Source organism: Pelophylax lessonae, assembly GCF_965119305.1.
Source record: "Pelophylax lessonae genome assembly, chromosome: 3".
Classification (NCBI taxonomy): Eukaryota; Metazoa; Chordata; class Amphibia; order Anura; family Ranidae; genus Pelophylax; species Pelophylax lessonae.
In genome coordinates this window covers 561,814,115-561,827,776 of record NC_138770.1, presented here as the reverse complement: position 1 = coordinate 561,827,776, position 13,662 = coordinate 561,814,115, and the positions used below count along the sequence as shown (strand labels likewise).

The following is a 13,662-nucleotide window of genomic DNA, read 5'->3' as shown; positions in this document are numbered from 1 at the left end:
TGCCAAAACATTTTTTTTAGCTTTGGATAAAGTAGTAAATGGTTAGTGATAATTCTCCAAAGTCCGAGAAAATCCACTCTTAGCAGCAGTTGGTAGATTTCCTCTCACCTCCTGTTCTGGGGATAACTGTACAATTTTGGAATTTCCATCACTTTTTGTCACTTTCTGACACCAGGACAGAGAGAGGGTGAATCTTTACAGCAGAAACACAGACAGCAATAAAAACCTGACGCAGGGTTCAACAATTATCCACTTCATCTTAACCAAACAAGAAAAAAAAAAGAGCCAGCAAATTTACCAAAACAATCATTGGGGTTGATTTGCTAAAACTGGAGAGTACAAAGTCTGGTGCAGCTCTGCATTGAAACAACTCAGCTTCCAGGCTTTTTTTAAAGCTTATCCACTTCCCGCCCACCCTATAGGCGATTGACAGCGGGAAGGTGGTTGTATTATCCTGACACGCTGTTATATGCCGTCACTCTGACACACCGCATCTCCGATCTCGGTAAAAAACCTACTGACATAGGCTCTTTACCATGTGACCAGCAGTGTCCAATCACAACTGGTAACATAGTAAATAGGAAGAGCTCCTTAGTTTGTGCCTGACAGGCACGAGTAGAGGAGAGCCGATTTGTGCTGGTAATCAGAGCATTGATTACCAATGCAGACCCTTGGGGGGAGGTGCCACTAGTGCCACCAGGAATGCCCACCCATGACCCCAGGGATGCCCACTATGGCCACCAGGGATGGCAATCAGGGCTCAGGGAGCCCGCCAGTGCCCTCCCCATCAGCGCTGCCTGCCAGTGCCCTCCCCATCAGTGCTGCCCACCAGTGCCCATCATTGCCATCAGTGATGCCCACCAGTGCCCATTATTGCCCACCAGTGCTGCCTATCAGTGCCGCCTATCAGTGCCCATTAGTGCCGGCTATAAGTGCCCATTAGTGCCGGCTATCAGTGCCACCTATCAATGCTTATCAGTGCCAACCAATGCTACATATCAGTGCTATCCATCAGTGCCGCCTATCAGTGCCCATCAGGGCTGTATATTAGTGCCACCCCATCAGTACCACCCGATCAGTACGGCCTCCTCAGTGCTCATCAGTGCAGGAAAAAACGTATCTATTTACAAAATTTTATAACATAAACAAAAAAACGTTTTTTTTTTTTAACTTTTCGGTCTTTTTTCATTTGTGTAGCAAAAAAGAAAATACCTTACCTTGATCAAATACCACCAAATGAAAGCTCTATTTGTGGGGAAAAAAATGACATAAATTTGGTTTAGGTACAGTGTTGCATGACCGTGCAATTGTCATTCGAAATGCAACAGTGCCAAAAGCCGAAAATTGGCCTGGGTGGGAAGGGGGAAAAGTGCCCTGTATTGAAGTGGTTAAAAGAGAACTATGGGGAAAAAAAAAAAAATACTTAGCTAGAAATGATCTTAGCTTTAGCTGTCCCTTGCCATCTCTAAGACTGAGAACTGAGCGATCAAACACTGCTGATCGCTCAGCTCTTGGTGTTCACCCTGAAACAAGCTGTTGACTGACAGCCTCTGCTCTGCCTCTCCAGCGCTCACTGGAGCATCAAACTGAATAAGAGATTGGAGTCTTCCAGAAGGCTCAGGCTCTCAGCGGCTCGCTCAGAGGCTGAGCCAGGTGCCGGTCCAGGCTTCTGGGTGGATCCCGATTATATAGTTGGGATCTTTTCAGAGCCTGGACCGGCTCTCTGATGTCACCTGACAGCGGTCTATAGCCTGCTGTTGTCTGTAAACAGGTCACAGGAGTGCAGAACTAATTGCACTCCTGTGATCCATAGGAGAAGTTGCAAATATATATATCCAATAGAATATTTTTCTCGCGCCTAGGAGTACCTAATAGAATGTAGGCTAGGGGTGAATATGTAAACAGAATTTGTATAAAAACTAAGCAGCTGCTATAAAAGTATGCGGTAAAACTGTTTGTACTTCCCAGCTAACTGGGAAAATATATAGCGCTTGCTGGTGTGTACAGGAACTACCGGAATAAAATGTATATAATATAAAATCTACGTGACTAAAATCATAAAAATGGGCTGAGCCTCTAAAAATTACACATATATAAATAAGCGGTAAATGTGCCAATAATCAAGTCCACAAAATTCAGTGTATTCTTAAAGTGCAAAGTGATAGAAAAAAAAAATCATAGGTGGCCCATTTGTGATTTCTCAAAAACAGCCAGAAAAGCAAAAAAGCCAAAAAATATATAAATAAAACACCAGCACTTTTATTTATATATTTTTGGCTTTTTTGCTTTTCTGGCTGTTTTTGAGAAATCACAAATGGGCCACCTATGAATTTTTTTTTTCTATCACTTTGCACTTTAAGAATACACTGAATTTTGTGGACTTGATTATTGGCACATTTACCGCTTATTTATATATGTGTAATTTTTAGAGGCTCAGCCCATTTTTATGATTTTAGTCACGTAGATTTTATATTATATACATTTTATTCCGGTAGTTCCTGTACACACCAGCAAGCGCTATATATTTTCCCAGTTAGCTGGGAAGTACAAACAACCATAGGAGAAGTACTGCCAAAAAAGCTTTGGCTACACTTCCCCTTGAACAAGCAGAAGTTAGAAGCTGATTGGCTACCATGCAAAGCTGCACCAGATTTTGTACTCTCCAGTCTTAGTAAATCAACTCCATAGTGTATACCTAACAGGCATATGTGATAAAATCTGTTAGATTACTTTTTTAGGTCTTTTTAGTGAACAGTCTACTAGTAAAACAAAGCAACAACTTATAGCAGTTCTGCCTGTAAGGGTATGAGCATGGGGTTCTGTGTAATTAAGAAGCAACCTATTGAAGCTAAGGCAGTCATTTCATACCATCTGCCAAACCTTGTAGAGCCTGGCATGGTGCCTGTTGCCTGCTGTAGCTTCTGTTACCCACCTGATCCTTGGAGACCTGCTTTGATGGAGCATTTATGCCAAGCTTTTCCAGAGGATAGACAATCTGTCGTCTTGGTCGCACGGGAACCATGTAATGAAGGGCAGATGTCAGTGAATGGGCACAGGGATTCTTAAACTGAAAGACAGCGATCAACACTTTAGTTTGGAGAATGTCAGCTCTGCATCTCGCAGATGTTTAACAAACACAGGATTCTTAACAGACTTGGCAAATCGTGAGAGGCGGGTTAGGGAAAATAATAACAAATAAACATACTCCTAGAGCAGCGGAATGAATTTCACATAATACCCATCACTAATGAAGATAATTATGAGAGTAATTACATTACCATCTCAGTGGGAATGACAGATAAACAAGTGGCTTGGTTTATGGCATTTTGTTTTACCAGTATGTTTCCCAGGAGCTCATTTTCTTAGCACTGTCATAGATCAGCTAAATCCAAACTCCCTCTATTTTGTTATATGCTCGACAACTATTCCACATTTGGAATCAGCTGTTACATGAAATGGCAAGAAAATAAAATAGCCTGTGGTTATTGTTCCATAATTACCATTGTTAAAACCCAATGATGCAGGAAAGTAGAACTCAAGTAGAAATAGAACATCATAATAAGGAAATACGAGGTGACTTGGATGTCACTGGGAACAGAAGAGAGGGCAAACACTTCTGACAGTTTATACTAAAAGCTCAAGAGGTCCTCTATCATGGCCTTCATTAGTACATGGCCGTACGGTCCTGTATCAGGTACCTGCACAGCTTTTGCTTGGACATAACAGATTTTACTACAGGTGTTAAAGAACTGTCATTTTAAAGGATGGTGAATGATGGATTTATCTGCCATAATCCCATTAATGCAAACTAGGGATGCACCGAAATTTTGGCAGCCAAAACAAATCGGGTGAAAATGGTGTTATTGGCATTTTGCTGATAAGAGAAAAATATGGCGATAGTGGCGCCGAAAATGCAGTGATTTTACCACGATTTTGCTGTGATTTTACTGTGCTTATGGTTTGATTTTCATAGGTCATGTGATTTAAAACCGCATCAAAAACGTAAAACGGGTGTGCGATTGATGCGTTCTTGCAGCGTTTTCAATGCATTTCAATGGGGAGGTGCGTTTTTGGTGCATTTCTTTTAACTGACAAAAAACGCAGCAAGCAGGATTTCGAACACCACAATGGAAGCACAATGGACCAGTGTGAAGACATACTGTACATAGAATTTAAAGGGATGCATTTTTCTTGAGCTTTTGTTTGCACTGAAGGTGCCAATAATGGCCAACAATAAATGTATACTCATCTAAATTCATGATATTACTTAAAAGGTCAAAAATAATAAAATTATATCTAAAAAAAAAGAAAAAAAAAAAAAAAATATATATATATATATATATATATATATATATACACATACACACATTTCTTAAAAACTGTCCTTTTTGTTTTTTTGTCCAAGTGCATCCTGCCTTTTCGGTTTCGGGATCAAAATTTCCATCTGGTGCACCTCTACTTCAAACAACTGTTTTTTAGATCTATGGGTCTTTTTTAAATGCACATCTTTAGTGATCATTAGTTGGATTCTGCAGTGTTGTGGGGACCTACAGCTCCATAATAGGAGCTTTTACTGACCTTCGTAATTATTTCGGGACAGTGTCCCAGAAAGTGTAGATACCAGGAACAGCTAGCATTTTCTGAAGGAGTGATCAGCACTGGAACCCCCCTTGCACCCCCCCCCCCCGTATTTCTCTTATGACAAGTTTACTTTAATCTACCGTAGACCTTTCAATAATTTTACAAATCTGAACACATTTCACAATATACAACAGCAGTATAATTTTTCAAAAAAGCTGTTCTGTTTATTATTAAATAGCTCCTGACAAGTAACATTACCTAGGCTTAATAGATATGGTCAGCCTACTGCAGGCAGGAGGACGCCTTTCCTCCCGTCTCCCCACCCGTTAGTAACTAGCATGATGTATTGTAACTTTGTATCAAGTCACAAGGTTAGAGACCTTAGCAGAGGGTTGATCTGTGTCAGACTTTTGTGTATTCAGCCAAGAACTGCTCAGGCACTACTGTAGTCCAGAAAGTAGATTCTGACCCTAGATGATGCCTAAACAAAGATGAAGGCATTGTCATGGGAAATACTGTGACCTCTGTAAGTCCAGTTTAGGAGACGGTCTATATAGCTAAAAATTGCTAAACAATCAGATTTAGCTCTTTCCAATCAACAAAATCCACCAAAATCTGTATGGCTTGGAGATATTGCTGATATAATTTAAATGACTGTTTATATAAACCATCACAAATCATAGTTGTTGTAAGACGTTGTTGATCCTATGATCCTAGCCTAGGTTAAATCCATTTATACCAAGGAAAGTTCAATATCTGCCTCATTGTACTAACATTGCACTGCTTTAACAGGCAACAACAAAGTGGATAGGGTTTTCCCAAATCTGAAGTAGAAATTAAAGTGATCTGGTTGCAATTCACTTACCTTTCTAGCAGCCTGTGAGCTAAAACTTAAATATGTTGCTGATCCTCACCTCCGGTTGTGTCCAACACCTTCTCTCCTGCTACATACTGTTGTTCCTTCCGCTGGTCCATATGTCACTATAGGGCATATGAGCTTGAGGGAGGGGCAAGCAGGTATTGGGCACACATGGAAGTCTCACATACCCACAGGGGTGGGCATCTGCTAAATGGCAGAATTGTAAAATGCAAGCCCCTGGAAAGGTACTGTAAGTATATGGCATCCTGTTTTACAAACTGACTTTATGGTAATTTTGGCCCTACATTGGAAGAGTCATAAGAGCAAGAAATGACACACTGACAAAAACATAGTTACCTGGCTTTTATCACAGGGTGGGTAGATAGGGTAGTAGAGAGAAGATTTGTGTGATAACCGCAAAATCTCTTTCAGGAAATATTTGCTGAAATGTTTAAATATTGGATTTAAAGCATAATGGTGAAGATGTCCATGCTCATCCCGTTGATGATGGTTGTAGTAGATAAAGTCTTCAATGTTGTAATGTGAACGAATGTATTCTATGTCCTGGATCAATGACAAAACAGAAACATGGTGACAGATACATTTTTCTGTGTTGGCAAAAAAATATTGAATACAGAGCTAACAATAATGCAGTAATCCATGTGGCTGAATAGTCAATGATAGTTTTCTGTATTCTAATTTCTGTATGAACTCCAGAAGAGACTGTACAAAAAAAAAGTTCTTGACGTTAGGCAGACTTTCGTAAGTAGTATGAGGAAAATGCAGATTAAAGTATATCTAATATACTGTGGATAAAATAAGGAATGCATTAAATAATAGCAAAAATTCAAAGCACAAAAATCAGCACAGGGGACCTAAGTAATTTACAGGTACTAAGTTAGTACGTGTCCATTGTGCTTTTTCTTCCTCTTTCCGTATAAATCTTACTCTGCCCCATTCACCACCGCCCCTGCTATCAGTCATCCACCCATCCTACAATCAGAGATCCTGTGTCATTCATTGAAGCTGTACTACAGCTTCTATGAATGGTGGATCTGGCCAGAAAGGGTTGTCATAGTCAAGCTCTCTTGATGGTAGCTCCGAACAGCCCCTTAGCTGTTGTAATCCCTTGCCGCACCAGAGCATTACAGGGGGTAGGACAGAGGAAGATTTCTACAGAAAAAGGAAGTATCTGCACAAGCGCCACATCATACCAACAGAAAGCTATGTCCCTTGTGCTGATTTTTGTTTTTTGAATTGTAGCCAAACATAGGTTTTAAGCCAGCCTTTGGAGAGATTTCCCTATACTTCCTTTCCTGTAAATACAACAAAATATGAGATTTCATCTCTAAAAAGTGAGAAAAATCCTGTGGTCAATGGAACAAATTTTCTTTATTTACTGGTGACAATAACCAGAGAAATAAAGAGACATGTGCAAAACTTACGATAAACATATGTCAAATTTTTAAACATTTTTTTTTACAAGCAACAAAGTCTCTTTAAGTTTGTGCTTTTTATTTCTTCATAAAAGGCAAAGCAATGCATGGCAAATTTATTGTAAACACATGTAATCACATGGCCAAAACATGGGCAAAGGCATTTTAAATGGGTTTTGAATGCCTATGTACATAAACTCATGTACAGCATTCTGGACAGGTACAGAGTATATGAGTTATCACTTGTGAATTTACCAGACAGCCTAGTTGTAGTGTTAGAATAATTCTTTATTCTTCAATAATTATTTAATAATGTGTTAAACATTGGTTTAAGAGAAACCAGAGTTCTATAACTGCACGTGATGTAAAACTCAATATGCACATTTGTAACCATAAAGATATATACAGTAATCATAGAACAAGACGTCTACAGCTTTTTTCCTACCCACTTAAAATAATACATAATTGGATAATAAACATAATATGTGGCTTGGCCCAGGCTTAGTATCCAGAGTGAATACAGTAGTGTTGTGGGACCCACATAAAATGTCAATGGTTTCACAGTTTTTTTCACTTTAACTGGCAATGGTGTGCTAATGGCTTATAAACAAACTTTATGCATGGCTACAATCTGAAATAAATCTCCTGCTAGATGGGTTTTATGTTTGGGAGATGGACTGAGATCATCCTTATATGAAAATACAATGAGGCTGATACAAGCAATGAAGGACAAATGCATGCTTATAAAGCAGTAAACACACAGGCTAACATATACTAAAACAGTGCACGGAGCAATGGGAATGTGAAAAGTGTAGTAACCCATAGCAACTAATTAGTTCTTAAGTGGCTGATGTCCGTTTACCTAAAGCTGAACTCTGGTGAAAAAAAATAACACTTGCAGAGGGGCTCCCCCAGAACTGCAAGAGATAATTGCTCATTTAAAATTTTAAATTTAACTATGTATAAGATATCTATACCAGGTATTCATCGTTAGGACCTATTCTAGATAGCATCATGTAAAAGGCAAAGTCTCCCCAGGCTCTCTGCATCGTCCCCTGCTACTGACTTATGCACAGACAATAGTGGAATTGGTCACAGAGTTAATGTGTGATTGGCTGTGATTGACTATTTCTAAACAAGCAGTCAGCCAGTTTACCGTTCTTCATACTTTAAGGGGGGGGGGGGGGGTTGTGGCCATTGGGAGCAGAAAAGGTCCCAAAGTCAGCAGGAAAGAACAATGTTCTTTCTTTGGTGTCAGTGGGAGGGATTTACCCCATTGTTGGTGTCATTTCATTGGGAGGATTCATGCCAATCATTGGTGTCATTGGGCACAATTGTTGGTGTCATTGGGAGGAACTGTGCCCCATCGATGGTGTTATTGGGAGGAATTGTGCCCCTTCACTGGTGTTAGTGGGGTGGGAATTATGCCCAATTGTTGGTATCGGAGGATGAAATAGTGCCCCAAGAGCCAGATAAAAGCAAGCGATAGGCCATATCTGCCGTTTGGAGACCACTGTTCTAGTCTGTTGTGAGGAAATCAGAAGAACTTTGAAGACAACTTCTAATCAGCAATGCATGGACAATGTTGATGATGTCAACTTGACCTAATCTATGCTGTGTTGTGACTTCTGATCCACACTTCTGCACACAGGCCCCTTAACTGACTATGTCACTTGGGCAGCACTCAGAGGCACGTTAGGTATGAGAAAAAGAACTGGAAGCAACAGCGTTAGTGTGCATGATGATGTCAAGCTAACATCATCAAGCACAACCATGCCTTCATAATAACCCAATAAAGGTTCTATCCTTTCCATCTCTATCCGAGAGCTTAATTTAGGGAAATTACAGTAAATTAATTAATAACTGAAAAAAGTTTGCAGAAAAAAATGATTATACCTCTTCATTTCTTAGTATTGAAATACCAACAATCTGGCCAGCCACTTCAGCAACAAATGCCTGAACGGGTGTTCCATCCTATTAAAAAAATAATAGCAAAAGTTGTAGTATGTAAACTCTAATCCACAATTGCAATATTACAATCCATTATTCTCTCACCTGTATTGTCCCACATTCTCCTACATAGCATAGTAATTGGCAACTTTGGGCCCTATTTATGAACTCACATAGGAAATGGTTGTTTTGCTCAATAGTAACTAATCAGATTAAAACTAGAAAAAGGCAACTGAGGAGTGAAAGGCAAAATGTAATTGGTTTCTGTGGAGTGACAGTCTCATTCTGTAAAACACCTTTAAAACATGGCTTACAAAAAAAGTAAAAAAAAAAACCAGCAACTAAATTTTATTTTAATCACGTCCCAATATTGTTGATCAAGACAAAGAGAAAAATAAAAGTCTTGTAAGGAAGCAAAGCAGTAAGATAAAGCTTAAAAGAGAACCCTGTATGTTACTGAAAAAGTCAGTTACATAAGAGGTGATAAAACAAATGCACCAGTTCATATATGTTATTTTTGCAGAAATTGTATGCATTTAGTTTTGATGCTGCTATAGGCTGCCTCTTGGCAGACTCTCAGGGTGCCAGCAACTGGCTATCTTAAACGGCAAGTTCAATAAAAAAAAAAAAAAAAATGCACATATTTTTGCAGGAAAAAAAGCTGTAGGAAGTGTAAATGGGCTTCTACCACGCTGATCAGCATACTCACAGTACATTAAAACTACTAGTCCGACTTCCGCGATGGCAGGCAGGATTTGTAGTTTATTCATTCACAGATCTCTGTGAATGAATGATGTGCTTGGCTGGGTGGAGGTCCACACAGCTGCACCGATTTTAAATGTGACAGAGGCTGCAGGGGGAGAGGAACCCCCAAGTGCCAAGGTCTCTCTGCCACAGTTTCAAATTCTGCACTCCTGCTTAAAGTGTCACTTAATAATTGTGCTGCATAATCAGCAGTCCTCCTGCTCTTGAAAACTGCAGTGGTCAAATGCAGGGCAATTAAAGTGGTTGTAAGCCCCTACAAACATTGAAGTGACCAGCCTCAGGTGATTTACACAGATGAAACAAATCCTTCTACATACTGTAATTTTTACCTGTTTATCTGCATTTCTGTCTCCTCTACATCTGCTCAAAGTGCACTGCTTACACAGCATTTCTGTGCTTCAGGAGATGGGGATTTGACACACCTTGTACAGTAAAGAGCAGGGAACTGAGTGTAATCTGAGACTTGAGTGAAGGGAAAAGACACCCCCCCCTACACAGTTTCATAGGCAAATGTGCACAGCTAAGGCTGTCAATCACCTGCTGTGTGCTGGAGGTGGTGGGGGTGGGAGGGTCCCTTCCAGGATTGCTTGGGTGTCAGGAAAGACGAAATGTACCCAGGCGCATAGTTATGCGCAGACTGAGAATTCCTATTAGCCAAACCTATTATCAGGAAAGATCAAATGTGCATAGGTGCATAAATATGCGCAAATGGCGAATTCCTGTTAGCCAAAGCCACACTCGTGCAAATGCGCATGAGCGCCAGCGTGCACGTTCGCCACTAGATTGGCGCCAAGTGGGCTATTTAAACACCCCTGCTGCACTAGGACCTTGCCTTATGGTCTACAGCGTTCTTCTACCTGCTACTTGTTCCTAAGCTTGATCTCATGTTGCCGTTCTGCTATCTGTCTAACCACACTTGAACTCTGTCTGAACCCACCCCTAGCTTGCTCTTTGACCACGTCCCTGCCTAATCCTTCTGCCTATCTGCTTACTTTTGCCAACTCCAGCCTGAACCTGACTATTCTGCTGCCTGCTGCTCTGTACCCGAGGTGCCTGCTAGTTACCTACCCAGCTTGCCTGACTCTGCTCGATGTCCAGCCCGTGGAGGCCATCCCTACCCCTGCAGCCTGCCAAGTACCTGCTGTCTGTCACCTGCCGGTCTGCCGAGTGCTTGCTGCCCATGACCTACCAGCCACAAAGTGCCTGCTGACTGTCTTCCAGCATACTGCGCCTGCTGCCCTGCGTCCTGATCCAGCCTACATCCAAGTAAACACAGCCCTCTCACCTCCAACCATCATCACCAGAACTGCCAGGCACTCATGCCACTTCAGGCTCTTGTGCCTCCTGTTACCTTATCAGGAGTACTGAGCCGGAGCTGTAAGAGATCACCTTCCTCTCCTACATGACACTTGGTGTCCAGATTACTTGTCAGACGTGAGACGTGACTCATACAGATAGCAGAGGAAGGAGGGGGTAGACAAGATTCTCACTAGGTGCTTTGGATTGAGACAAGCACACACTATAGAAGGATATGCGTTGTTCATTTCAGAGGTTTACAAACACTTTAAAATAAGTATGTGCAAGTGCTGGGGCTGCCATTAAAGTGACCATGTAGCTTGACCCTGCTGTTTTGACTTGTATAGACAAAGCAAAAGTTCACTTTAAGATCCCTAGGAGTCCCAAAAGATAAGAAAAGCCAGTAGGTAATCCAATCCTACAGCAGCCACTAAAAAACGGAACTATCGTTTTTTACAGTAGGTTGACGTTAAATGACCTATTGAATTCAGAATACAATGTAAAAGGTCAGGGGATTGGCTTTTACAATAATGGCTTGTCATGTGATCATTCTGCTATACAGTGCCATGATAAAATCCTCAACCAAAAAAACTAGTTTCTGAATGACCTCACTTACAGCATTTCTCCGGGCATCATTGTAGATTTCCAGGTCTTTCAATATGCTTTCATAGATGTGCATCGTTCCTATGAGCTTTTCTACAGCCGGTACGTCACTGGACTTTGCCGCCCTCACCTGTAAAAAGCTGAAAACGAAGGTGAAACACCCATGCAAATGATTAGCTTCTGACTGCATGAAATGTAATTGCAGATTAACTGTACTAATGCAGCCAATTATAAAGCGGGTGCTGCTAGACACACAATGTTCAAATGCAAAAACCCGCAGGAGCTGTTCTTTCAGCACCATTATTCAGAGGCAGGAAGCAACACTGAGAAGCTCTGGGAAATGCAGCTACAATACCATTAGCACATTAATCCCTCGGGCTTTTTAGTACTTGTGCACACAGTCTGTTTTCTATCTCCGAGAGCACAGAGTAAAGCGTGGCACTGGGATAATATAAAACCCACACTTTCATCCCTTATCAAAACACAAAGAATTAGCGCCAACAAGATTGAGGATTTTACTCTATGCATTCAAGTTGTAATTATTAAGCTCGAACATTTCTACCACACGCAACACAAAAAATAAATAAATAAATAAAAATAAACATATTTTAGCAAAAAGAGTTTTTGGTTTTTACTTAAAGCGATTCTATGGTTTTTTAGTGTATTTCTACTTTTGCAGCCAAAGTGAGATAACTGAGATTTATATTTCTTACATGTTTCCATTCACATAGCATAGCTTAAAAAAAAAATAAAACTTGCTGCTTACATTTTTACTTACTTAAAATCCTACCTAGCTTTCCCCTTATACACTATTTTACCAAAAGTATTGGGACTCCTGCCTTTACACGCACATGAACTTTAATGGAATCCCAGTCTTAGTCCGTAGGGTTCAATATTGTGTTGGCCCACCCTTTGCAGCTATAACAGCTTCAACTCTTCTGTTAAGGCTGTCCACAAGGTTTAGGAATGTGTCTATAGGATTGTTTGACCATTCTTCCAGAAGCACATTTGCAAGGTCAAGCACTGATGTGGAGGAGAAGCCCTGGCTCGCAGTCTCTGCTTTTATTCATCCCAAATGTGTTCTATCGGGTTGAGTTCAGGCCAGTCAAGTTCCTCCACCCCAAACTCACTCATCCATGTCTTTATGGACATTGCTTTGTGCACTGTTCCAAATGATTTGGTGGAGGGGAGGGGGGGATTATGGTGTGGGGTAGTTTTTCAAGGGTTAGGCTTGGCCCTTTAGTTCCAGTGAAGGGAACATTTAAGGCGTCATTATACCAAGACATTTTGGACAATTTAATGCTCCCAACTTTGTGGGGACAGTTTGGGGATGGCCCCTTCCTGTTCCAACATGACTGCGCATCAGTGCACAAAGCAAAGTCCATAAAGACATGAATGAGCGAGTTTGGGGTGGAGGAACAAAACTGGCCTGCACAGAGTCCTGACCTCAACCTGACAGAACACCTTTGGGATGAATTAGGGTGCAGACTGGGAGCCAGGCCTTCTTGTCCAACATGAGTGCCTCACTTTACAAATGCGCTTCTGGAAGAATGGTCAAACATTTCCATAGACACACTCCTAAACCTTGTGGACAGCCTTCCCAGAAGAGTTGAAGCTGTTATAGCTGCAAAGAGGGTGGGCCAACTCAATATTGAACCCTACAGACTAAGACTGGGATGCGATTAAAGTTCATGTGCGTGTATAGGCAGGCATCCCAATAGTTTTGGTAATATAGTGTATGCAATGTTAGGGAGGGGGATTTTGAGTTACGTTTACCAAAAGTAACCATGCCTGTACTGTGCTGGAAAATCTTTTTACCAGCTGTAAAATAGACGTGCACACTGTCTGTCAGGCCCGGACTGGCCATAGGGCAGACCGGTCATATGCCCGGTGGGCCGAGGCCTCCGCTCCGGACATATGATGTGTCACTATGTGTGTCCCTCCGATGCCGGTTGCCGCTACTGGCCTCTCCGCGGCCGATTCCGCGGAGAGGGCCGCATTACCGCATCTGGCCGCCCGAGTATGTCCCTCTGACTCCCCGCCACTCCCCACTCCTAAGCACTGGGCTGGCAGCCGGGCTGATGTGCAGCTGAGCCCAGCGCCGCTCACTGCGGCCGACTCTGCAGCCAGCGTACTTCAGGAGGGGTGGACCGTGGACGAAGGGGTCAGGTG

General features: G+C 41.6%; 1 protein-coding gene across 1 annotated transcript in view; it reads right to left on the bottom strand.

The window, feature by feature from the left end:
- CFAP61 (cilia and flagella associated protein 61) overlaps positions 1–13,662 on the bottom strand; it is a 612,448-nt gene that overhangs the window by 403,993 nt on the left and 194,793 nt on the right. Inside the window, 4 exon segments of the mRNA XM_082249457.1 lie at positions 2,933–3,067; positions 5,798–6,004; positions 8,773–8,850; positions 11,504–11,630. Coding sequence (XP_082105583.1) covers positions 2,933–3,067; positions 5,798–6,004; positions 8,773–8,850; positions 11,504–11,630 — 547 coding nt within the window.